The 27686-nt window shown below is 38.3% G+C and overlaps 1 protein-coding gene across 1 annotated transcript in view; it reads right to left on the reverse strand.

Annotated features, from left to right (window-relative positions):
• Positions 1-27686, reverse strand: part of CNTNAP5 (contactin associated protein family member 5) — a 557878-nt gene that overhangs the window by 93496 nt on the left and 436696 nt on the right. Inside the window, exons 16-17 of the mRNA XM_082057253.1 lie at positions 13308-13414; positions 230-349 (exon numbers count right to left, since the gene is read on the reverse strand). Of these exons, the coding sequence (XP_081913379.1) occupies positions 230-349; positions 13308-13414 (227 nt within the window). The remainder of the gene's footprint in view (positions 1-229; positions 350-13307; positions 13415-27686) is intronic.

The following is a 27686-nucleotide window of genomic DNA, read 5'->3' on the forward strand; positions in this document are numbered from 1 at the left end:
TAGCAGCATTACAAGGTGAGTCCTTCAAACTTATTTTAAAAATCACTTCTACATGGATCCTCTTTAAGGAAACATCTCAGAGTAGAGAACCACAGTTACTACCAGTTCTTTGCTTTTTGCCAACTACTGAGAGACCTATGACTGTGAGGTCTTCTTAGCAGTACAATGATAGACATGTCAGTAATATTAAAGCCAACATAAAGCACTAAAGACAAGGTTAGGTCGTTACCTGTTATATTGCAAAAAACTCGGAGAGGTCCAAGTGGTCCACTTCCATCAGAATCAATGTAGAAGAAACCTGATGTCCTCCCTTGGTGTCGGTAAGCCTCACAAGATCGTTCATAGATAGCTTTAAAAGAGACAGAGCAGTTGTATCACAAACAAGAAAAAAACAGACAGATGCATTTTACATGTGACTATGGCTTCAATCATTGTTATAACATACACAGTTGGCTCACTGCTGATTACTGCTACCCAAGTGAAAACAAGCTATTGCCCTCTAGAAGAAAAGCTCAAGGCCAGATTTGGTCTCCCATCCTGAGTGATAACTTTATGCTTTAGACCTTTTTTTTTTAATACAATCCACTCTTCCTCTCTGCTTATCAATATTTTCCTTTTGGAGGATTAGTGCCAATGAAAATGCTAGTGGTTAATAAAACAAGCACAGCAGGTCACCAAAAGCAAGAACAGGAGGAAAAACTCCCACAGGTTAGTGCAATTCCTTGTATTTGAGGCATGTTTTTGGGCAAGATGTATCTTCACGTGGGGCAAAGATAAAACGTGTCCACAGAGGCAGTTATGAGATATCAAAAAGTCACATGCATGATCTTGGATCTTGAACAACAGTAACCTTAAATCTCATTGCAGGAGGACTGATCTTTTCCACACAGTTAAACACTTACCTGATTATACTGATAAGATTATTCTCTGTAACAGCTTATGACTGTTCAGCTAATTGTCAGCAAGTACATTAAAAAACACAGACTGATTTAACAAATAGATCAAGATATCCTTCATTCCTCCTATGAGATGGAGTTATTTGGAAGACACAGTAACAGAAAAGCAAGCAAACCAAATTGCCCCTAATCTTTAAGCAGGCTTTTGAGTGTTACCAGTAGCAGAACACATGAATATATTTGGGCATCAACTTGAGTTACTGTGAGGTCAAATCTTTTTCTTATCTCTTCATTTCAAGAGCACATTTAGTTCTTATTTGCACATGGATACACCATTATACAACAAACACTAGGCTTACACAGATTGGGAGGTATTCAGGGGAACTTGTGAATAACCCACTTGTTCACCACTGCAAATCTTTTTTCCAGGCTGCCTCAACTCTTCAGGCAACAAAGCAATACAATTAAACTTGTTATGGCATAATACCTGCCATGTTGGTGCCGTAAATACAACTGCAAAGTTCCCAGTGCCTTTCATCTGGAAGGGACTCAGGAGATGTTCAGATCGAGTGTAGGGAGAGCGCTTCCTCATCACTCGTGGAACGCAGTCCCAGCCTCTCTTGCAGAAAGCAGCAGTCACTCTGCTCCAGCAGGAAAAGTTCCTCATTCCCACTCCTGTGCACACACAGACTCACATCCCTCCTTTTCCCTCACTCTCTAAAAGTAGTTTCTCTAATGAAACATATTTCAGAAAGGTTTAAATGGTCAACCTGAAGTAGCCTTGTCTATTATTCTGAAGAATGTTATGAGATAGTTCATCACTCAGATTTTCATGAAATTTATACATTTCTTCACTTCTGCTAACAATAGAATCAGAGCTCTAGAGGCTCAAATCCCAAACTGGCTATGAATTAAGATTCTAACCACTTGTACCACTCAGCAAAATATGCTTTCCCCTTTTACATTTCTTTCCTGACCACACATCTTTAGCAGGCAGAACATCACTAAGTGCTAAATATGCACAGCATTACCCTTGTTGGAGTTAAGCAGCTGCTTAAGGTACTCCTCACCTGGTGAGACAGTACTTTAATTAGTATCTGTCCTATGATAAACGGAATTAAGAAAGCTTTTTCCTGACAGTCATTAGCCTGATGTAGAAAGAACTGTAGGAGTCAAGAAGATCTCTAAATTTCCCCTCTGATAGCTGGCCAAGAGTACATATTAAATGCAGATAAGATAAAATCCCCAAACCAGAACCTATTCTTCCACTATTCACAACCTACGGGGCTAACAGAGTCCCTCAGTCATCAAAGTGCTGACAAAAGCAACAGGGATGTGGAGGGTCAGAAGAGAGACTGTATCAGTCAATTAAGTAAGCAATAAAGGAATCATAGTTTGATCAATTTGCAAAGTTCTCAAACTGCAGTTCACTTAGTGAATTTGCTGTCATCATCATTACAGGCCACTTTATCTTGCCTCATTAGGGAATATGCCAATTGTTTCCCATGAATTGTTTGCTGAGTATTTTTGAACACAAAGGATGGTGCAAAGGGTAGAGACATAAAAGTAATATGTTGCCAGTGAACTGGCATAGCTAGAAACTAATTCTTCAGCATAAACTATTTCTTCCGAAGTGTTTTGCTTTTTCTTGACTGTAATTTTGGCCAGAGGCCAGATATACTTTTTTAAAATTAAGAAGTAAAAATGTTAAGCTAATATGTGGGCAGATGCAGAGATGATTTAACTCACCTTCAGAAGGCTGCTTTCTCATTGCAACCTTGGAAAAAAAAAAAAGGCTGTACACAGCTAGAGGTCAGGCTAGGTGTGCTCGACTGGCATATATCTGGAAGGATGCACAAGCTTCAGTGAAACTACAGTTATGTCTGCCAGAAGAAAATCCATCCTGGTATGTTTTCCTTTTGGTTCTATGAGAATTCCAGCTGTAAATACTAGGGAGTAGCAGAAGAAGCGGGAAAAGGCTATAAACCTTGAGCTCTAGCACATAAAACACATTCCAACCATCATGACTTAGAGGCAAGCTGTTTTGGTGGACAGTTTATTTTGTAGCTGCATGCTGAAAGTTTCACATGCCAGTATCTTAAGTATTTGGTACTGAGTACTTCTAGTCTAGATGGGTCATTGCTTTTAGTTCACTGTTTTGCTATTTTATGCTGTATAATGTATCAAGGAAAAAACGGTATTTGTTTTCCAGTCACTGGCAGATGCCCCCACAGACATTTCAAGTGCACCATCCATTCCAAGCTCTGCTCAGTGTTTTTACAGGCTGAGTCAATTTCAGAATAAAGTTATGCAATTCCATTTGATGAAAAAAGGCCCCATTACTCCAGTGACAACAACGTGAAGCTGTCTTTATGGTTGAATGAAAGACAAGATGTCTTTGCAGTCATTCTTCTCTTTGTGCAATCAGAAATATCATACAAAAGTAAAAACCAGGCAAACAGTCAGCTGTGTGTGACTGTTAAGACCCTTAGTTTGAAAACTGCCTTCAGATTTATGTTCCATTTTGTGCCCAGATTCTCTGATGTAGATGGAGATGTGGTTGTTTTGGGAACAGTAGAAAACCATTATTGTAGTTGTCATTAAAGAGTCATCAACCATTTATGCATGTAATAGGGCCTCACATTCAAAAAGCAACGCCCAAGTGTAATCATGGAACCACTGACACAAATGTGTACATTTTAATGTCAAACATTTGCAGTAATTACACCTTTTTAATAAAGGAGACATATTCATTGGTTTATTAGGAGTAGAACCTGTCAAACAATTTTCAAGCATTATTTTTAAATAAAAACAAACAAAAAATAGTGATCTTGTTCCTTTCTGTGAAGCATCTTAGTAGCGTTTACACTTTCAGTCCAATTTGTTTCTGGTTTTCTTTTTTTTCACATTTTAAGATGTTGAGCAAAATGGGACCTAACCAAGATAAATTATGTTCTTTATGGGTTGCTCACGCAAAGCTTGTTTTTTTCATTAGGATGTTTAATCAAAGAATTTTTGAAAATCTAATTTAAAAAATGAAAGCTCTAAGTTGTCGTTTGTCTCAAAAAAGCAAGATCAGTTTTCCTTCTCTAAACCTCCTATACTTTTTTTGGACTAATTTTGACTTATACCAGTCATAGAAGAAAAAATGACAGTTTCCAGCAACTTTTGTTTCACTGAGCCAGAACCACTGAAAATCACAGTTTATGACTTTCAGCGCCTGCTGCTTTCCCTCAGGCCCTTTTGGGAACAAGCTGAGCTGCCATGCAGCAATAGCACTGCAGTTCCTGCCACCGAGTCCCCACAGGCAGCGAGGAGGAAGCTCTTTGCTTCACAGAGTTGCATTATGTGAATGCTTGACGTACAGAGATGTCAGCAGCACACGTGAACCCACGTTACCCCCTGCAAGTATGGCTTGGATCTCACAGTCGGGTACCACAGATAATTGCATTAGGTTAAACTACAGCAAAAGGCAAAAAACAAAGTGTAGAAGACATCTCAGTTTGGCTGATGGGCTATTGCTAGTAACAGAAGACAAAGCAAGAAAACATTTAACTCCAAGGTCCAGATTTAATGAAGGAAACTGGGCATCAGAAATGCTATATATAATATTTTAATATATATATATTTATTTATATATTAAAATATAACTGATACAGTATATAATTATATACATGTATATTTTTATATATTTATATATATAAAATATATAAAAATAAATATAAATATAGAAATATATTTCCTATAAATATATAAATGTGTGTGTATATATATATATATATTTTTTTTTTTTTTTTACTCCCAGAATCACTTATAAGCTGCAACACTGGCCCCTGTGCTGACATTTTTGCAGTGATCTTTAAGGAATTTTTTTAAAAGCTGCTGCTGTGTTTCATGAAGAAATTTAAAATTGTCCCAAAGCTCGCTATTGAAACTGTTGCAGCCTGAGAGCTCATTCTTCATACCAAAAGCTGCTGCCTTAAGTACTGTATGTGTGTTTGCGTACCTGCTAGGATGAGCTGTGCTGATGGTGTTCAGGCAGGCACAATACTGACAGAGTTCAAGATTTCTATCTCCCAACCCCTTATAAACCTCTGTGAAACCATATACCGAATTTCTCCCTCAGGTATCTCTTTCCGTCTTAAGTATCTCAAATTCCACTAGCTTTTTCAGATCAACAACTCAACCCATCAGAGCATTCATTTTGAAAACAGCTTTACTGACTGATCATAATGGCGATCTTTTCCATTAGTTCTCACTTCTCATCTTCCCAGGTGCTTCAGAAATGTTTTTTCAAACTTTGATGAGCATTTATAAAACAAACACTTTATCCCCAGTCAGATCAACATCACCCAATTCCACATGTTCTCGTATCTCCTGGGATATAAGGATTCAAAAGTTCAAAAACTAAAATTATGGATCTGAAACATACATACCGCGTATTTTTTTGAGCCACACATACTACATCCCTAGAGAAACTTCCTAGCAAAACTATAAATATATCAAGCTGTAGATCCATGATTCAGACTTCAATGCCAGAAGGGCAGTAAGAGATTTTAATGTCATTATAATAATCTATTTTGACCTTTTGTGTAAAATCAACTACAGAATTAAATTTTCTAATCCCTCCATTGAGAACCTTACAGCTGGTCAGACAGAGCAGATGCAGCAGCTCCCTGCACCCTGTAGTCAGGTCCAACAGGGCTGGGGTCCCTCTTAGCTTGGCTCTGCAATTGAACCTTCAGCCTTGATTGCACTGTGACAAGTTTTAAATATGAGCAATTTTGTCACTGTTCATTGCTCTGAAGTATCTTGAACCTGTTAATCCAACTATTTTAATTACAGTCCTTAACCCAAAAGAGATTGTATCCCTACCTTAGCTGGAATCTTTAACAGGACATGGCTGAGCACAAACATTTGCCAGGTCAAACTTCCAACGTTTTCCAATAAAATGTCTTTTTATTCAGTTTTTCACTGACTGTTACTATATTGACATTTGACTTCCAGTCTTACTTTTGCCTGAACTAGTTCACCTGCAGTCTCCATGACAGCCTTCACTAAGCACACGCTTATTGTTTCATTGCTCCCTGGCAGGTAAGGCTTTAGCTGGCCTCAGTTTTCCTGAGTACTTTACAACTCTGTTTCCTTTGCCCCCACATTCCTAACTTACAAAACCTTTCCTCTCTCTCAGACCACTTTAATTTCATATTTCACCTCCAGTTCTATTTCAATGGGGAAAACCAAACCAAAACAAAACAAAAAAAAAAGGACTGGAGATTCTGCAAATGATCCACAGGGAGCAATATATTTAAAGTCCCCTCTCTTTGATGGATGAATGAACATGTTATTCATGCAGTGGAGTGCACCCCTTACTCATATTTAAAATAGTGCTACTACTGGAAGACCACACAAGGTAAACCTCTCTTTCTTCCACCCAGCAGTACGTTACTGGCATAGATACAACCAAGAGCATAAACTCCAAATCAAAAGTTTTTTTCTTTTTGGGGGGGGCGGGGAGGGAGGATGGGTTTGTTTTTATCAGAGCACTCTGTCCTCTTCAAATTTATTGGACACCAAGATAACTTTCCCCCCAAAAATAAAATTAATTCAAAGCAAACCTTAAAATTCCCAATATTTCCAATATTTCTTTCCTACTGTATCAATTACTTTGGAAATTAATCACATACATTTCATTGCAAATACTCTGAGCTGGAGATTCAGAACTTGAATGATTACCAAAATGAATCCTGTAATATTGCTGTTTCTAGATGGGATTCTCATAATCTAATAAAAGTAGCTGATAATTTTCAATTTCTCAGAGGTAAATAACATTTTATGGTCATATAATAAATAAAATATATTAAAGAGATCTAAAGAACTTCAATTCTTCACTTCATTTGGAGATGCTGACACTGTTCTCTTCCCAGCTAAAACATAGCATCAAGATGCGTGTTGCTTTTACTACCTCTAAGAATTCCACAGTTATGTAAATATTGTTGGCAGAATACTTAGTGCCACATCATTTGGAATTTATTTCATTGCTTTTCAATTCTTTGCACCTTAAATGCTAATAGTAAAAATAACCCCTATAATAATTATTATCATTGTATTCTGAGGTGAAAACTTGTGTACTGGTTAGACTGGAAAGTCCAGCAAGAGCTGGGATTCTACTAGGATCTGCAACCAGCCCTGTACTGACCTTGGACAATTTGATACACACAAATGCTGACACAGACTGAATTAAGCGTTGTCACCAAAATGCTCATTGCTCCTGGAAGCAGATTGGAGATGACTGTTTCACCCTCTGCTTGTGTACCTCAGGCCTGACAGATTTGTTCTTGCAGACTCAGAGTAATGAGTCCAGGATTTTTCTAAATAACAAATAAAGCAACATGCAATGGGAGGTTTTTAATTCTCATTCCAACAACAGAGGGATTAGTACAGGCAATGAACTCTGGGAATGATCATCATTCTCACCCTTACAATACCACTGTCTTGTTAAATGCCAGAAAACGAAATCTGTACTCTCAAAAACTGGATTTTGACAGCTCTGCTGTTGACAGACTAATGCAGTCTCTGCTGTGGTGTGCCTGGATGACAGATGGCTTATTTTCCTTTTTTAAAATACTTATTTACTCCTATGATAAAGAATGTGTTATTTCAATAGATAACTTTACAATTACTTTTACTACAATGTCACCTAAATGGATGTTCAGGAGAGATCTTTCCATTACACCTGGGGATTAGACAATTTCCTACAATTCAAGCTAAGGCTTTCTGCAGTCAAGGTACAAAAGGCCACGTCAGCCCATCCTCCCCTGTCACTTCCCCACTGAGGTTTGAAGGTGGCTGTGTCAGTCGGACCCCAATGGGCCCTCCCCAGTGCAGGCTGACCTGCAAGTCCTGCTGCTGCAAGAAAGCGGTCAGGGAGACCCCCACCATTCTAAGAGAAGTGTTGGAGTTAAAGGAGGAATAAAAGACTTGAAGGACACTGTGCAAAGCATGGTATTTCAGCTGTGCTCCTGAACATACTGGTGTCCCTGTGGTGATGGCCACAACTGACACAGGCAGGCTTCAAAAGGGATTGAGATAACCCCTGCATGCTTGGTTCTGCAGTGAAGTCCCAAAGTGGAATATTTTCTCTGTTATTTATAAGGAAACATCAGGAAAATGGAAAAAAAAAAAAAAAACAATTTTTTTTTTAAATGAACGCCACTGAGAAATGCAGATGTATAATTCACAGATGCACAAACTGAAGGCAAAGCATTAATAAGACAGTAACTTATAAAATAAACAATGAAAATTCATATGCCAGAAGCATAGTGTGAACAAAAATATGCAGGAACACCAAGTACAGTACTAAAGGCTTGATATGAATATTAAATGTGTTTTGTTTAGTTGAAGAGCACCAACATGTTTAAATATACATGGAAAAACCTATTCCAAGCATTTCAGACAGGAAAACTGGTTACTCAGAACATGCAGATTACATGACCAGACTCACCGTTAGTCATCTGCAAACCAAAACTCTCTGAAACTCATTTGCCCAGCCAGCAAACTGTGTATGCATCTCCCTGCCTTGGAACATGGGAAAATTACCATATCTGTGACTGCCTCTTTAAGATGTAGCTCCAGTACTGCTAACATTCTGGCTGAAGCTATATTAAGCTTTTCAGATTAAAAATTATATATGCGGTAAGCATATTAATATTAAAAACCACATTTTCAAAGCCTGAAGTTATGTTAAGTTTATTTCATATCAACGTCTATGTGACATTTCCATTATTGGATGGATCTTTCCTCTAGCAGTTACCTAGGCCAACCTTACACGTGCCTGTACGTGCAAGACAGATCACACACCAAAGTAAATATCCAGAATTAAATTACATTCTGTTAATTATCACCTTGCAAAGCTTTGGGTCATGTTGACATCCCTAGAACATGAAGAATAAAACCATTATTTTATATTTCTCATCATCTTCTATATCAATGTTCCGCACTCTTTATAATAAAAAAATACACCTAAGACTAAAGGCCATCTGAAAACTGTCACGTATAAAAATAACAGAAATACAGAAGGGGAAGATGAGGCTTTTTAAGGGAATAACAAAAGTCATAGAAAGAGATTACTAATCATTACCTTGCAATAAAGTTATAACATTCTGTATCTCATGATCATTTAACACTGATCTACTACTTTCACTATCAAATGAAAATTACAAGGAGAACTGATAGTATGAGACAGATGACTATGCAGGTTTTAAACTATGATCTTTCAATTAAAAATATTTTGTATATATATACACCTCTAATTCCTCTCCCTCTGTTTCTCTCCCTCTCGATATACATCTCTAATTCCAATTTATCTTCAGCTGCCTACTGTATGTCTCTATATTAAGACAACCTTCCTCTATAGATGACAGACACTGTCATGTTACAGAGGTGGCCCATGAACTTAACATGGAGACCTTATCTCACAGTGAGATTCACTGAGTTCTGAAAACAGCTCACACTCTGTTACTGATACATATATAGAAAGAGCAGACCACTATCATAGTTGATATGTCACAGTATCAGAGAGCAAAAAAATAGATGAGCTGAATCCCACCCAGGCCTTTTTCCCAAGCTGTGTACTAATATCAGTGTTTCAATCTAAAAGAGGAAAACAGAAAACAAACATTACTTTATTATCTGTTTTGCTATGGTTCACATATGTGATTACATAAAGGATCTTCTCCTACCTATCTGGATTATGTCAGACTACTCCAGTACCTGATGGATCAGTAGGCTGCTCAAGACACTGCAGAAAGAGGGAAAGTATCTGCCCTTAAAAAGGCTTCAGTTGACCTAATCTTCCAAACCTATTTATATACAAGCTGTGTGAAACACATTTAAAAGGTAACCCACAAAGCAAAACCATGCATTTTACAGACTTGAAATAAGATTGCATCCTAAAAGCACTGTCTTAGCTACAGATCACCTGAGTAGCAGGTAAGCAGTGTTTTCAAATGAAAGAATCCATATCATTTCAGTAAACGATACAGATCACACACCTAATATACCTGCAAATGGATCTTATTCCCAATGGAGTTGGAGAAACTAAGGTACAACAAAGCTCATGACTGCCTTTATGGAGATTATGTTAAGGTAATGTCTAAATCCAGCTAGTTCTTTATACGTATCTTGAGACTTGTACTTTTGCTTCATCCACACATCTTGAATTTCAACTATACCTATTTTCAGTCATGACAGGCACAATCTTGTCCCACGTATCTGATGCGGTCATGCAAACACTGTCCCAGCTGTGTCTTCTGTCAACTTACTGTTCTGCATTGCAGCTGTCTACTTCCCCTCTGCTGCATAAATCACAAACTATTTATCTCTGCTTTTCATGCCATATTTCCAATCAATCTATTTGTCATGACTGGCATTTGCCCTGTCAAAAATGTCAAACTCCTCTGGTCATAGCCTTGTATTTTTCAAACAAGCACTTTACTGCTTTCTCTCATGTCACTCCTTCAGGCCTGAAAGCATTCAATTTCTTCTTCTTTTAAAACTCTACCTTATGCTTTTTTGCCTACAAGAAAGCCCAGCAATAATTCTGTACCTCATGGACTGAAACTGCCACCTATGATGCTGATGTAGAGTTTCGGGTACTCCATCACCCACACCAGTGCGTTTTTATCCCTCAAAAACTTAACTGCAAACTCTTTGGAGCTGGGGTAGTCTGTAACTTCAGCTGTTCCTCACTGTGGGATCCAGTGTGGCCAGGAATATTTGAAAGAAAACAAATGTTTCCTACGTATCAACCGCAAAATGTGTTTTGATACTTTACAAATGAGGACAGTAAGTTAGGGACAATGTATCTTCAGATCTCAGTTCTTAAAATGGTGAGGTCTCCCAGTCTGAGCTGGTAAAACATAAATCGATTCATTCTGTTTTGCAGATGCATGTCATGAAGTTCTTCCTGAAAGCATGGCAAGGGATGAGTCCTTTTACATTGTTCAACCAGTGGTCCCCACCTCTTACCAACACCACACCAAAATGAGAAAAAAAACAGCCCCACTCTGATGCAGTTCAGACAGAAAAGAAATCCAGTTGGCAGCAAAACTATTCACACTGTGTGACTTGCAGCTGATTGCCAGTTAAATCTTTCCAGAATTGCTGCATGGACTTGGGTCTGAAGTGCAGTTTAATAAAAGAAATAGCCTCTCCAAAGTGGTACAAGTTCAATTTCAGGCCTGTCAGCCTCAGTGTTCTAGTAAAAAATCAAAAACTATTGAGATAATGTTTCAAAACTCAAGAAATTAGATGTTTCACTTGGATACAACTACACTGAACTACATGATTGGAGAAGTTGACTGTACATGGAGGATATTCTGGAGTAATGCTGTGATCAGATCTGCAGCTTTCATTCACCTGCTACAAGGTACTCCTGCACACCAACCACTGTCAGTTGAAAGTGATAATGTCTCTTGTTGTGCAGATTTCTTATCAACAGTCTGCATTTGCCCACTGACTCTGAAATGATATCATGGCACATTTTAAGCACATGAATTTTCCAGACTCATGTGGCTGTTTATGAGCATTGCTTGGTTTGCAGGACAGCTAGCACTATAGTCTAGCTGGAATCAAATTAGCTGTTGATAATATGGCTGTAAATAAGCTGAGCAGCTGAACAGCTGTACATCACGTGTGCACAGCTTGATCTACTGGAAAGTCTTAACACAAGATCTTCCTGAGAAACTTTTCACAGTCGTATTTACATCAGTGAACCTTAATTAAGTGCAGCTACATATGTGCCTTTGAGAGGGCAGACATGAGTTCACAGAAGCAGGAGGCTTCACTAGCTCCATGCAAATGTCTGTGGCTAAAACTAGTCACGAACCAGCCCTCTGCAGTAATGAGCTGGTGTCAGACACAAGCCACACTGAGCTGGCACAGACATTGTGAGCCTCAGGGCCTGAGCTAATATGATGGTGCAGATGTAGCCTAGAGGTTAGCATCCCTAATCACCTTTGATTGTCAATAGCAACAGGCCCCTTCCTTCCCCACGGAGCTTCTCCCTTCCATTCAAATGATTTGTCCACCTAGTTTTGTACCGGCCGTCGCTTGGTATAAATACTCTGCTACAGCCTCAGTCACTGCATATATTCTGGGCTGGGTTTGGAGGTTTTGAAGAGGGGTGATGCCTTTTGGAACAACAAAAACATTGGACAAAAATGTAAACCCTCTTTTCAGAACTATAAACTCAACATTTTTCTTCCCATCCTTCATATGGCTTGGCATGATTTCGGCATCAAATCCTGAGCTTTCTTTGTCCTTATAATATAGAGTTCAGGTGATGAAGCTATGAATAGACCTCTCTTCCAGCAGCTGTAGACTCCATACCACAAATGATTTCACCGTTAATTAGTAGACCATTGAAGTTTCCAGAATTACAGTACAGCTGCCAATATTCTCAGCTTCAAACCACTAAGTACCTTTTCTTCTCTTCTGTTTTTTATCTTAATGGGGAAAAAAAATGCATTTCTCACCAGTCTCATCCTATCTGTGGTTCAAGTGCTCATCAAACACCTGGAGTGGTTGTTTTTGTATTCCTGGAATTGTTATTCTTACTCACTCTTTTAAAATATTTATTTCTTGTGATAGAACAGGAAGTTTACCTTCATTTTCCAACTGATTCCCTTTTAGTCAGCTGTATGAACAAGCTTTATTTTGGTTTCCCTTTTCTCTCTCTATTTTTATTAGAATTCCCAGCATGCTGTGCCTCTGCTGTTTGATACTTTAAAAACAAACAAACAAACAAACATAAAACCCATCACCTTTAAAACACCTTAATATTCCTTTTGCTGTGGATGTCAGTAGCTGAATACTTCATGTACTGCAACTGTTTCAGATAATGTATCCTTGCTAATAACAGCAGCCCAAATAATAGTTCAGCCAAATAAAAAAAAATGTGAACTGTTGAAAACTGCATTCTTGCAACATGAACTTTCAGATGATCTAAAAATCTCTGAATCCCATAGTGTCAAAATTGACATACAGGCCCAATTAAATCACCCAGCTCAGCCCAGCTAAATTCAACTAAATGTCTAATAACAAAAGTATCTACAATGTATATGCAACATAAATGAATTTCAGATGCTTCAAATCAATGTATAATGTGAGAAAGAAAAAAAAAAAAGTGGAAAATTAGTTAATCTGGTTTTGTTTTCTCTGAAATACTTGTCAAAAAACATGCATATTTGCAAAGGGGTTCCTGTGGCATTCCCAGCTTAATTCTTGACCTGTTCAAATCATTTCAGGACATGCTACATCCTTTAATACAATATGACCTCTCACAAAGCTCCTCTCTAGTTTGTACACTTTGACATACCAGCTGTAGTAGAATACAGTGGGGTTACTTACAGTTATGACAAGTAGCTCCCATGTAGTCTGTACCATTACAATCACAGTAAAACGTGGCCCAGGACTGAGTGCATTTTCCTCCATGTTCACAGTAGTTGGGTAAACATCTAATTAGAAACAGTTTAAAAAAACCCATGCAATTAATTATAAACTTCTCTGTAAAATAGTGTGCTGAAAAAAAATAATTATAAGACTGTCTCAATTCCTCATTCACGCAAGAGTTTCCTATGTCTGAATCACTGTATAATACCTGAAATTAGTTTTTACTCCTTTGAACTATGATTGACTTCAAATAAGAGCACTGAAGACAACATCATTTAATGTATGCAGCAAGTAAGTAAAGATCATTCTCAATAAAAACCATTTCAATTGTCCTCCACTTGTTAGCAATTAAAGTGTCACAGATTTTCTGAGCACAGAGAAGGAGGAGTAACAGGTGAAAATGCTACTGAAATTTTGTTTCAAGGGAGAATCCCCCACTCTCTGGTTAAACAGACATCATTGTTATCAAAATTAGGCTGAGTTACATTTGTGGCAATACAAACAGCATGAAAATCTCAGAAGTGAGAGGAAAAATATGCTTCAATTATGAGTTTTGTACTCTCTCTTCTTTTCCTCATTTTAGCTGGTATGCCTCTAAAGTATTATTGTAAAGGAAATTATTGAAAAAAAAGAAACAGAACAGCATGCAGCTTGGGAACTGAACAGAAACAAAAGCAGTGGGAGATAAATTCAATCTCCGGGACAAGAAGCAAATGATGATCTAAACTACATTGGTGTAAATCCAGCCTAAATGGAAATTGAGATTGTTCTGTTGTTTGCCTTTTCTTTCAATTTTTTTTTCTTTTAATACCTTACTGTATATTAGATAATCTCTTTAACACTGTATGTTTGACTTTTGAAAAATGAGTAACTTGTTTATACCACTGATTCAATTGTGATGGGTGGGTGGATAGAAAGCAGGCAATCAATTTATTTCATACACACCAGCACTCCATTAGGGTTTGCTTTGCTGTAAATTGAGCTTCAAAACCATTTTTATGGCCCACATCTTTCAGTAGTGTTAGTGGGGAAGTCACTGAGACTACCTAGATTTGTATAATAACAGCTGAATACATGATTTTATTGTAGTTCATCTTACCCTTAGGAAATGTTTTTGCATTCAAGTGTGCATATTGTCCTTAACTGTGGCTTTCAGCCTGTTTCTTCTAGAATCCCAACAACTAAAATGCACTTCATGAGTGCAAGCAAAAACCTGTATGTCACTAACAGCCATAATCTTCACGAGTCTCCCAAGCCCCACCAGCCAAGTGTTAATCAACTTACTTGACTCCACGTCTGAGAACTGCCAAACATGGACAACCCAAAGAAATCTGTTCATGCACATAGGGGCCTATCAGACAAACCTCATCCTCAATATGCTGTATGCAAGTATGTGCATGTATGCATATACTTGCCTGTATAAGTACGAGTCTGAGATTTGTTCTAGAACTCGGATTCACTTGATCATTATTTATACCATCACACATAAAATGATAGAGATCATATAAAATATAAATATGAAAGATTAATTAATTTTTATTAATGCTTAGTTATTATAGTCATTATTTCATTATTCAAATATTAGACACATATGGAATTCAAGAAGTATGTTATTTATAACTACATGTAACATCTGTTAAGAAAACTATAAGATATATTGGTCTTATAAAAATCTGTTACGGCTTCTGCTAACTTTAGGCACAAATACAAAATGGAAAAAAGAGAATGGGAAATGCATGCCTGGTTTTGCAGGGCACCAGGGAGTCTTTTTCATTGCTGTGTTTCTAAAATAAGAAACAAAAACAAAGGGGACAGCCAAAACTGTTGGGTTTGCCCCACTTTTACAGGGCAGAAAGTCTAAGAAGGGTTGAGATTTTGGCTTTTAATGATGTGCTGGGAAGTCATCTAACACAGCCTAACATCTTGCTGCTAGAGTGACAGCCCAGCCCCTCTGCTGCTACACCTACTCTTGGCAACAGCGAAGAGATATTTAGAGGCTTTGGGTCAGTACTTGGGGAAGCAAGAGCATCCCACAGGATGGCATGAACAGGACTGGTTACACTCAGCAAGACTGTGCCAGCTCCCCTGAACTAGTAGCTCCCCAACAGCTTTGTCCCAGAGGCTGTGGGAGCAGCACAGCAGTCTCAACAGCTCTATGGTGATATATATGAATTTTGCCTGTAAGAGCAGATTTTCTGTTATTTGTGCTTTGGTTGTGCCTACCCTTGCCCTCAGCATATTGTCTTCTGTTTAGTAGTAAACATTCATTTATGTCACCTGCACAACAGCAGTAGTTATATTCACATCACGGGGGTGCTGACGAAAAGAAACATCTGATGTTAATAAAGCTCGTTGGAGAGGTAAAAAGAACACTACTGTGTTATTATCCTAATTTACATCAGCAGTATAATGGACAAATATGCTTTCTGCCTATTTTAAGCTACATTTTATTAATTAACCCAGTACAGTAGAGCTAATTACTAGTCATTTGTGGTTTGCCAAAGGCCCATATCAGAGGCTTAGCAGCATTTATTCCCTTAAAAGAGTTTCCTTTCAAAGGCTTTACAAAGTTGAAGGTCACTTCTCATTTCTACTTGTCTTACAAATGCAGACACTTGTTTTTCCCCAAACAATGCACAAAGCACAAGTCGAACTAGCCATGTAGGCTTTTAATGATATTAATAAATTCAGAATTAAACCTTTTTTATTCCTTAGTCTATTTGCTTTAATTAGCACCAACCACATCGATCTTGTTTTTGGTCAGATAACTAATCCTTCTAAAAGCTTATGAAACAAAATTTCTTTGCAGCTCTAATAATTACCATAATCCCATCCTAGCTGAGCAGTTGTGTCTTCCTGAGAAGCAAAATTTATCCTAATTGTCAGAGAACTCAAAATTAAGAAATAGCTATGATTAAAATTAATCAAGGCAAGGATAAATCATAGGTTGTTCCATTAGCTAACTGTCCTGGATCCTCTTGTTGAAGGATTTAAATACGTATAATTTAAAATATCAATTAATATTTTCATTCTAGTAGTATTAAGCATTTTTAGCAAAATCTCAGTAAGATAACAGAAGGATTCATAAACAAAAACGTGCAGCAGGCAGCCCTCAACCTATTTGCAACTGAAACGAACAAACAAATCAATCTTTGCGAGAATCATAAATGAGACACTTTGAAATTTAATGATTTGCCTAAGACAGTTTGTGACAGACCAGGGACCCTGATCTTCCAGATTCCAGATTAATTCATAGAATATATCATGGTGAATGAATCTTATAAAGAAATAAATGAAGCAAATAAAATTTTCCCTCCTTCAGCCAAGATGTAAAACACACACCTTAGCCATCTAAGTGAGCAATATGCAGAGCCTGCACAAAAGTGTTCACTGTCCTTAGATGAAACATTCACCTCCAAAAATGTATGTGTGCTTCCTTTGAATTCAAAGGACAAACTGCATAGTCATTAGAGGGCAAAATTTGGCCCTTTGATAGGAATGATGAAGAAATAACAATGACAAAATTACTTGAGTGGGAAGACTGAAGGAGTTCTACACATTTGACGTTACACTTGACTGGAAATAAACCCAGTAATTTAAATAAGCACCTCTCAGATTTTGTTATAGTCAGCACAACACATCCTGCCTGCACCACTCTCTATTCTTCTTAAATGAAGGGGGGGGGAAAATAGAGAACTATCAGAGAGAGAAAGAAAAAAGGAGCACACACTCTCAATATTAAGCCTGTGAATATGTTTATTTTCAGACAACCACCAAGTCCCTAAAACTCAACAATGCCATAACCAGTAAACACATCAAATTTAGAAGTTTTTCTATCAAGGAAGCATTTACCTAAATATTACCTCAAATTAATTTAATTTCAGCATGTAGCTATTTCATGTATAATTAACAAAGTATAAATTAACAGGGATGACTTCATATAGTAGGCATGAACGTATGATGAAACTCATGGTATTTCTGTGGCAGTGTCTTTTCACTGAACTCGATAGATGGAGGCCAATTGCAACACCATGAGTTCTTGCCTCACTGCTGAGCCATAAATCTGTGAAATGCTTTGCCGAAGATTACTTTGGATACAAGGAATGGGTTCAAGAGGAGACCATACAAGCATTTTGAAGAGAAAACCGCGAATGTTACTACACAGACAATATGTAACGACTTCAGGCTTCTACCGAGGGGAAAACAAATGCAGATCACAGAGCAGTAGAAAAGCAACTACCACAGGAGTACATTCCACTCTTATTTTCCCCACAAACAGACATGTTTGTGGCAAAACAGTGGGCTAGGTGTCCTTAACTAAAGGGAGAAAAGAACCAGACCAGAGGGAGGAATAGAGAAAGGGTAAGTAAAACCAATATTAAGACAGGCTGCAAAAGAGTTAACACTCTCTAGATCTTTGGTTTTCCTCAGCACACATTCGCTTCTCATCACCACACCTCCCAACTTCTCTCTCCTCTCGCAACTTTAGAAAACTGAACAACAGCTTCTAAAAAAATGTTGTAGCATACTCCATTGTTTTTCTTTTTTACATCATCTATATTTTTCTTCCCTAAATTTATTATGTCATGAGAAGCCAGGGAGTACAAACAGAACAAGAGTAACGTGACAAAGACATTTTTTCTATTCTGTGCTGGAAATTGTTTATGTTATCACACTGAATAGATTTTAAAATTATCTCAAGAAAAACGTGACTTTTTTGTCACTTTAATAGTTTGTCACAAAGTTAGTTTTTTTTTTCTTTCTGAGATTTGCAAAAATTAATGACTGAACTTTTAAAATTTATTATTATTTCCATTGTTGGCCACCTTGGTTTTTGGACTCTGCGATTGTTTAGCCCTGTGAGATGAACATTTAGAAGACCTGAATGTTGATGCCAGCTGCCCTCAGGCATGTGGCTGGGACAGAACTACAGGAGGAGGTTGTGCTGGGATCAGCAGGAATGAAGGGAAAAGAACCTGTTATCTATGCCTTAGATAAAGGTATTTTTTAAAGGTTTGATTGCTTTGTTGTTAGACTACCTACATTTTTAATAGATGTAAATGCGCTGACAGTTGGGCTTGGCATCAGCAGAAAGGATTTTATATAAATAAACTTGAGAATGAAAAAAGGGAAACAAATAAACCATCCTGTACAGACAGCTGTTCCATTTAGAATTCATAATTTTACAAAGCAAAAGCAGAAAAGCCATCTGCAAAAATCAAACAAACAAGGACAGAATATTATATCCTACATGCATCCCAGTAGCTGGCCTTTAATTTACCATGGGGTTGCTCATCCCATCAATTTTGATTCTAAAGGAGCAGTAATGGGGGTGAACTCTATTCAGGTGCCCCCAGAAACTCAATTCCACACTCAAGTCCTATTCCCAAAGCCACTTAACTAGCCCCCTACCAACCTTCAAACTGCCTTCCTTCTCCCCAGGGGTTTCATTTGGGACAAAGCCCCTCTGCAGCACTACTGGGAAGTCCTACCTCTCTGTATCAAAGACAAAAATTATCTCCAACTCCAGCATCTTTCCACACGTACAAGTCATTGCAGTCATAAGGAAGGAGTTTTGTAGTTGTAGTTACGCATTACAGCACTTACTAAACACATTTTAAAGGACCAGATCAGCACTGCTCTTGATCTCTAGTGGCATCAGGTAAATGAGATTTGAATTCAGCACTCTTTTCATATTTCACATGAAAAACAAAACAAAAACACACAAACAAACAAAAAACCAAACCAACAAAAAAAACACACACCAAAACACAAAAAAAACCAAATTTATCTGGAAAAGAACAAAACTAGATTAAAATATTATCTGTCTCCAATTCAGATGCAGTGATGTGAGTGTGACAGGTTAATCTGAAGGACCCATCTTTATTTTTCCATGAAACACAATATTTCTATAGAGCAGTGCACCCTTCATGGGCCTGGCTTGCTGCTTTCTGCAGTTGGTCTTAACCTGGACCATCAGATAAGTAGGCAGGACAGCCTCTCCTATATGTAGCTTTTATTGGAACAATTCTAGAAACAGATCCAGGTATTCCAGCATCTGAAGATGTGCTGTTTAAATGCTTTGTTTTCACTGATGACAGAGATGCAGGTGAGTAATATTCAAATCTACTTTGGGATTTACCCAAAATGAGAAATATTTTTAAAAAGGACAGATGACATTCCCTCTTATGTCTTTGTGAATTTTATGTCTTGTGAATTTTCCAAATCCACGTCAACATGTTTACAATTTCACGTCAAAATTGCTAAAATTCCAGTTGAAATTTTTTCAAAGTCCCTTCAAAATTCTTCAATTTTCGTCCCAGTTTTTCACATTCCCATTGAAACTTTTCAAATTCCTTTCAAAATTGTTGAAATCCTGTTGAAGCTTTTAAAATTCTCTCTAGAATTTTCCAAATCCATGTCAACATTTTTACAATTTCACGTCAAAATTTCTAAAATTCCAGTTGAAATTTTTTCAAAGTCCCTTCAAAATTTTTCAATTTTCATCCCAATTCTTCACATTCCCATAAACTTTTAAAATCCCTCTCAAAATTGTTGAAATCCTGTTGAAGCTTTTAAAATTCTCTCTAAATTGATCATCTCTCTAAAATGATCATCCCAGGTTTGATCATCATCTGAATTCAAGGAGTATGATCTGAAAGCATCTCACTTGTTGCTATAAAACCAAAAAGGGAAAACATAAGAGGACTTTCTGTAAAGAGAAAATAATTGCGACTATATAATAATTGTCATTTCTGCAGAGAAGACACTACATACTGAAAATAGGAATACTAGAGAGAATGAAGAGTATGGATGACAAATTGCGAGGTAGTTTTTTTTGGCTGCTTTTTTTGTTGGTTTCGGGGGGTGGAGATATTTTTTCTGCAGTGCACTGCAGGTATTTATGTGGGGGTAAATGTAATATTAAGTGTTTGCTTTTTCAATCCCAGCCTGGGACCATAATAAATAAAATTAGAACTCACTGGGTATAATTAGCCAGCATATTTTCTTGTTTGCATGGCCAACTTTGGAGAAAAAAAAAAATATATATATATATATATAAAGTTTGGCTTCTGCTGCAAGGCATACTTACATCTTAAAGGAGATTTGGGAAATGTAAAAAGAGACTGTGCTTTCATCAGATTTATCCTAACAGCCTTCACCTGCAAAAGTAATTAATTTCCCAAAGGCCCATTTTGACAGTACAACACATGAAGCAATGTTAAGTTCAGTACTGAAAGGAGGTAAAAAGTCAAAAATTATTATTATTTCTTACAAATAAAAATCAATAGTAAAATCTAATTGAATCTACAAAGGAAGTAGGTATAACATAGGTTTTACAAGGTTGGCTCTTATTTAGTAAGAAAAAAAGAACACTTTAAGCTAATTTATCAAGAAAATGTTATGACAAATTTTCACAGATAAAACATGGGTGAAGATAAAAGGATAGGGACTAAGGACACTATCTGTGCTCTATAGCTCAAGTAGTACAGGGAAGCAAACTCATGAATCAACTCAATATGCTTCTCCCTAATTTGTTAAGCTGCTAACACCAATCCTATTGCAGTGATTATTATGTATACCACACACTGCTCTCTCCACTTGTATTTGCTAGAAGAATTCAAATATGCAAATGAATCTTCATTTAATAAGGACAGCAATAGCAGTGTGCACTTGTGTCTGCCTGCTGATGCTACAGAGATGAAACACTGCCAGGATTCATAAGAAAATACCTGAGATCAGGTTTGCATTCTTCATTGGAGATCTCTAGAATTCCCAGAATGTCCCACAAGATGCTCCCCATCCATCCATCTACCAAGGTGGATTCAATGTGATTTTTTTTTTCTTTCCTCCTCCACCAGGTCACTTAAGGGAACTGAAGTTCCCAGTGTTGTCCTTGACAAGTACTGTCAGTATTTGCTATACTGAGGGCAGGGTGCCAGCCAAGTAAAAATAGGACAACCCCGTCAAAGCTTCATCAGCGTAAAATCAACACGAACAGCAGCAATCAGATTAAAGAACCCTAGCAGTTGTAGACAGGGAGAGAAATGTATGCATTTATCTATGCATTCGTGTGAATCCAAGCCTAAAGGAAAGCCGGCTTTGACTACCCTTGTAGTTCATTTACAAATAATGACAGTTTCAGCTCATAAATGGCTTTCTTAATCCCAAGGCAACCTAGCCTCATATACACAAGCACAAATGGTGTATAAAACAACAACATAACAATGGGTGTACAACATCATGCTTCCGCAACTGCCTTAGCCCTACTGCTGACCAGGCAAACTTTGCTACCAAAAAGTAAACAATTTCAAATTATTTCAAGCCTGTCAGGAACAGCAGAATCCCATGAAATTGCAGGCTCCTTAACAAAGGTTTATCTGTCACTGTTATACTACATCCTTTGTGATGGGGGTTGAGGAGTTCAAGACCATTAATGTAACCAACATCATCATTAAATATGTGTCTTAAGAGGATGTGATACATCAAAGGATGTGTCTCAAAAGCCTGGTGGAAGCAACCATTTGTCTGGCACCATCTCACGAGGCAAAGAAGAATATTTCCATGAGAGGTGTCAAGTCAGAGGAAAACGAGGCCAGGTTTCCCCTTAAAGAAAGCTGTTTGGCACAAGCTATGTCAACTGCAACAACTCTTAAGCACTCCTCTTTACAGAGTTTGGAGGAAACCACACCAGATCTTACTTCTTTGTGTACACACAGTGTGCAAGAAGTCCTGGAAATGGAATTTTCTTCTCTGTGACTAACACTGCAAAGTAGTTTGTCCCACGGCATTCAAGAAGTGGATGAGATTAATCAACCAATGCCTTTGGGCTGCAGGCAACACTGCAGCCCTTGCTGCTGTATTCTAAGGGGTCCATCTGCTGTAACAGCCTTGCTCAGCCCAAAGGGAACATCTGTGCCTTATGATGAAGGGCTGGAAATCCACAGTGTTTCTGGACTGAGGTTTAATGATTTTCTGGCACATTTTCATTATATCCATGGCAACTCTTGAGCTGTAGTATCTCTTGTGCCCATATTCCTGCATCTATTCTCTGAAAGGGATGCCAACACAGCAAACAACCAAGTCAGCTTCAGGACTGATGCTAGTATTTCTAGTCCCAAAATCTGGCATTCCAGCCAACTGCTGAATGGGAATTCCCAGAGCTTCTCAACAGTGTGGCCAACTTCTCAGCATCTGCATATTTGTTTTCCTACCCATTTCATTTACTTTTAAATGAGAAGCTGTCTGAATTTTCCCCAGGCTATACCTTCCATTGTTTGCCCACACACAGACCCACACCCCCACTATTCCACTGCCATGTAAGAAAAAACACAGTGCAGAAAGAATTAGTACTTCGCAAAATTCACAATCAGATTCTACTGTGTTTTGAGATTAGCACTGCTATGACAAAACATATTTTGGTTTTGAACAACAGAGGTACAAAGAATTGTCCACAATGAAAAGGATGTTTTTAAAACAGTAATGAACTTGGGCTTCCTAATCCTTAGATTATCACCTCCCTCCAGATTTCACTTCAGATCAACAGCGCCTCTCCTCTAATTTCCTCACTCTGACAGTGTCACAGCAAACATGCTGATGAAATAATTCTAAGAGCATCCCACTGAACACTTTGCCAGCTTCCAGCAATCTGTGGGTTATGAATTCATGTAAGTCTTACTGGCTTTTTCCTTCATATTTGACCTCTACAGTGTCTAACAACATCCAATGTGATGCAATGTAAGATTTTTTTGTGAGAAACAGGAAATTCTTGTTTATTATTTACTGCCTTCATGCTGCTCTTCATCACACAACCCTGCCTAGCTCTCTCTTCTCCAGGCTGAACAGTCCTAGCTTATTTAATCTACTCTTGTAGAGAACAGTTTCTGGCACACAAAAGAATAGAGTGTCAGTTTTAGAAACAGCAGTGAGGCCTGAATGACAGGCTCTTGTAGTCAGAGCTGCACACAGCATCACCTCGGAGTGGCCCAGAGAGGATGCACTTCTTGGAAAGGGCTGGTCAGGCCAAGGCAGAGGTCAGTGAATACATCCAACTGGATTTGTGTTTTATACTTCAGCAACTGAAACAGAGGTTGTGAAGGGTTCAACACACAGTTGTTAGTTTGATTTACTAAGGGAAAGATGTTCGCAGAGTTATCCAATGCCTCAGTCCCCACCTCCTCCTAACAGCTTACAAACTCCTCACCCTCATTTTGACCACATCTGAAAAAGAAACAGACACCTCAAATCCAAGAAGTCACCAGATCTTGTGAAAATAGAGAGCCAAATAGAAGGGAATCAAGTTATTGTTCATCAAAGAAAAATACACATCCTGAGCTGAACTCTAGACATCATGGAATATGCAAAGAAAACCCAAGAAAAAACATGGCAATAAATTCTGCAATCCCAGAGCTTCATCCTGCAGTTGTAAAAGTGAATTATGCATTGTTAGAAGCAAAAAGCAAATCATGGAAGTGGCCAATGAGTAGAATGTGTTCTTCCTTCTCCCCCATTTTCTTACACTTCAAACTTAAGATATTCAACTCAGGTAAAGAAAAAAAAAAAAGATACTTTTTGACTACACGGTCCCTACTGCCTGCCACAGCAGTGCTTTAGGAATGTCTGAGAGATATATCTACCAAATGAACTTTCTCACAGGTATGAGAAATCCTGACCTGAATTCCTGAATGTATCATCTTTTTTTTTTTTTTTTTTTTTTGTGTCCCCTTAAGTGGTGTTATTATTGTTGACATTTCAGAACCCCTAAAGAACAAGACACAGCTGTTCCATCTGGAGGAGAAGCCTGACTGAATGAAGCAGAATTGCGCAGACCTGGAGGGAACTCAGAAGATCACTTAGTCCATCCTCACGCCACAAGGCAGGATCACCTGTACCTGTGTCTGCCATTTCTCACAGGCTCATCTAACCTATTCTGAAAGCCTTTCAGTGACAGAGACTTTATAGTCTCCTCAATCTATACCATAGCTGCTTTCCCATACATCCAGGTCAGAAAAGATTATTATTTACTTCTGCACTGCAGCAGCCTTTTACCACCTGAAGACCATTATGCTGCCATCCTTCAGCAATCTCTTTTCTGGTTAAAGAAGCAGAGCTTAATTAATCTTTCTTTGCAGGGGCTGTTTTCTAGACCTGTTTGTGTCTTTTTCATATAGACAGGGCCATTCAAGAAAGACATCAAGCTCTAAATATGTTTGTAAACACCAGAAATTTACAAGTAAGAATGTTATTTAACCTAGGACAGGAAAACACCAAGTGGCAACCCTGGCTAGTGTTTACTTCACAGGATATGCTCATTCCCTACTGCTCTTCACTAGGACACATTTGCCCACCTGTTTTGCTCACTAGATCTTTTTTGTATTTCAAGATTTGTAGAACTGCCAGTTGCTCCAAGTTTTAAAACAAAGGCTTTATATGGTAAGAGCTTGGTATTTTGGTATCAATGCTATGGTGCAGGATTCCTGCTTAGATCAGGAGAATGGCAGCAAGCATGTTTCCCTTCTAAGCCAACAAGGGAAAACACTGCAAGAAGAAAATAGCAACTGATCGAAGTTTACGGCTCATCACAACACTGAATAAACCCCAGGTTAGGGAATCAATATTAACACTAGACAAACCAATACTTTTGTTACCATTATCCTGAAGAAACAGGTTACGGTTTGTCAGTTTGAGAAGGAATAAGAAGACTCAACTCTGCATTCTGCCACATGCACATGCTAGCTAGGAAGCACTGGCACCCCTAGGGACAGCAGCCTTGTGCCTTTCATCAGTGTTAAAATGACTGAAAGAAGAGCTCTCTGCCAGCCCAGCTGCCTGCTGCACTACATGCAGCTGTGATTTCTTACCCTGCTAAGTGAGAAGTTTCTGTAACCACATCCATAACCCATTTCTAGGATGCTGTTTGACAGGGTCAAGAAATCTGTAAAATACTGAGGAGGGAAATGCATGAGCAAAGACACTATTAGGAAAAAAACCACATCCTGTTGTGGTAGGTTTGTTTTTTTTGTTTGTTTTTTTTGTCTCAAAACCAAAAGTACTTAAGAAAGTCTTTTCAGCTTGTAGCTATAAAACCCCTAACACGCTACCTGCAGATGAAGGACAGGGATCCTGGCCATATGCTTAAAGCTAGAGACTTCGTGGAGCTCAAGAGAGTGAATCCCTTCTGATTTACAGCATCTATGAGAAGCAAATGAATTTATTATGCTGTTTGCTACCATCCCTTGACTCTGATGTCCTCCCTACAGATTAAGGGCCAAAGACACAAAGCATTATTCTGTTTTCATTAGACTTTCTTACTGCTCAGGCTTTCTGCTGGAAGATTTTATGTTTAATATGTCAACCTCAGAAGATGCCTCCCTTCCCAAAAATATTTACAGTGCAAAACACCAGGAGTGAGGGCTGTGCATTCCCTGTAGCCATTAGTTTAATCTATATCACTCTGAAGAAAAAATAAATTCAAAGAGAGCCTACATTTATTTGTTTGGGCATATGCCAGATGGCGTTTGGTCAGACATAGTCAACATAGTACATGTACTGCTGCAAAAGACTGCATAGGTACTCAAAGATCTCTGTTTCCCTCCCCAGCAGGAAGTCTATGAATCCACAGACTTACTGACACCTTCGCTTCCAGACATCTCTGCCTTGCTACATTCTACTCTGTACCATGCCATAGAGGGGAAATGCCAGCACACTGTAAGAAATTATATTTTCTGACTTATTAATTCAGTGTATTGCAAACAATCCCTGATGTGCCCCTGCACTCCTAACCAAGCAGAAATTCTGAAAAGGCAACAACAAAAAGGGATAAAATTAAATCAACTTCCTTTTAAATATGGAGCGGACCTCCATAGCTTAGCAGGATATTGTCTCATTTTTCCTTTACCTCTCATTGGAATTGGAATAAATTCATTGAAGGCAGGTATGACCTCTAACACTTCGTAACAGGAGCAGTGCAAGCACCACACTGCAACATCCTCAAAAAAGACTGAGCATTTGGAAAATCACAGCAAATATACATACTACAAACAAAAGAAAAAAAATGGTTAGCTGGATTACCAGTGGGCAGGCAGTAGGAATAATGCCAAGAGTCCTACAAATGCACCACTACAGGATGCTTCCTCCTACAGATTCTGCTTTCTTGTTCCACAAGGCATTGGGAACAGTTTGCAGGAACAGTTTTTCTTGAAGAAGATGTAGAATGGAATACATCACTACTTTTCAGGGCTAGGGGAGCAAACACAGCTCTAATATGAACAGATCAGGGAAGCTTCTCATGGCACAGGATGTGCCACCCAAGGACAACATGTTGATATCGTGCAAGAGGATGGCAAATCAGAGGCAACTCCAAATGCAGCAGTAGGAACATTAGTGATGCTAGTACTACAGCTGAGGGCTAGAAACAGGCAATCTCTCAATAGATGGTGCTAACTAGCCTTTTTCCATTATCGGGACAGTCCATATTGCTGTGTTCAAATCCAGATTGTACAATATCTTAACATCCTACTGAAAACACAGGAGACATTAGTTTTCTGTGTGTTATCTGCTAATCCCAGCTCTCTCAGGTACATGCTGAACTGTCCACTCAGCCAGGACCAGAGCAGTTAGTGGGTGGCCTCATTCACAGGATCACTGAGGCTGCACAGAGCCTCTGGAGGTCTCTGGCAAGAGTCTCCTGCTCAAAGCACTGTTGGCAACAGGATCAAGTTCACTTGTGTCTGCAAAATTATTTTCACTTGGCACTGTCTCCCTAGCTATCAAATGGAAAGAAGGTAAAACTCTATATCTGTATGGAGATACCCATTTTTTGTGTGAACTCTTTGTCAGCTTGGCTAGTGACAGGGCACTTATTTCCTGAGAAATAATTACAGAAGTGTGGAAATAACAAATACAGGGAGATGAAGGCATTCATGGAAAATTCACTTGAGTGCACCAATAGTCCAAATACTAGAGATAAGATCTAATGAGATATTAAGGTTTAGTCCCTCAGATGGGTCAATTTAAATTAAGAGAGGCTCATTGCTTCATACAGTGAATCCTGGGGTGTGTCTGTGCGTGTGTATAATATGCACACAATTAGATTCTGTCTCAAAAGCATACTACAAGCATCAATAGTAGTCCTGTTTACTATCTCTCAAAACAAAGTCATTAATTCTCTTTTTAGGAGCCGCCACAAGTTGCAGTGAGCTGCCTAACTACTGCTTTCAAGAGCCCAGGTCTAAATAAGTTTGGCCCACCAGCCTATAACAAATCAACTGCTTTCTAAATAGCGGCATATTCCTCAAAAGAGGTTTTTTGCTTAGATAACTAAGACTAATGTCCCAT

The sequence above is a fragment of the Streptopelia decaocto genome (genome assembly GCF_964273445.1).
Source record: "Streptopelia decaocto genome assembly, chromosome: 6".
NCBI lineage: Eukaryota > Metazoa > Chordata > Aves > Columbiformes > Columbidae > Streptopelia > Streptopelia decaocto.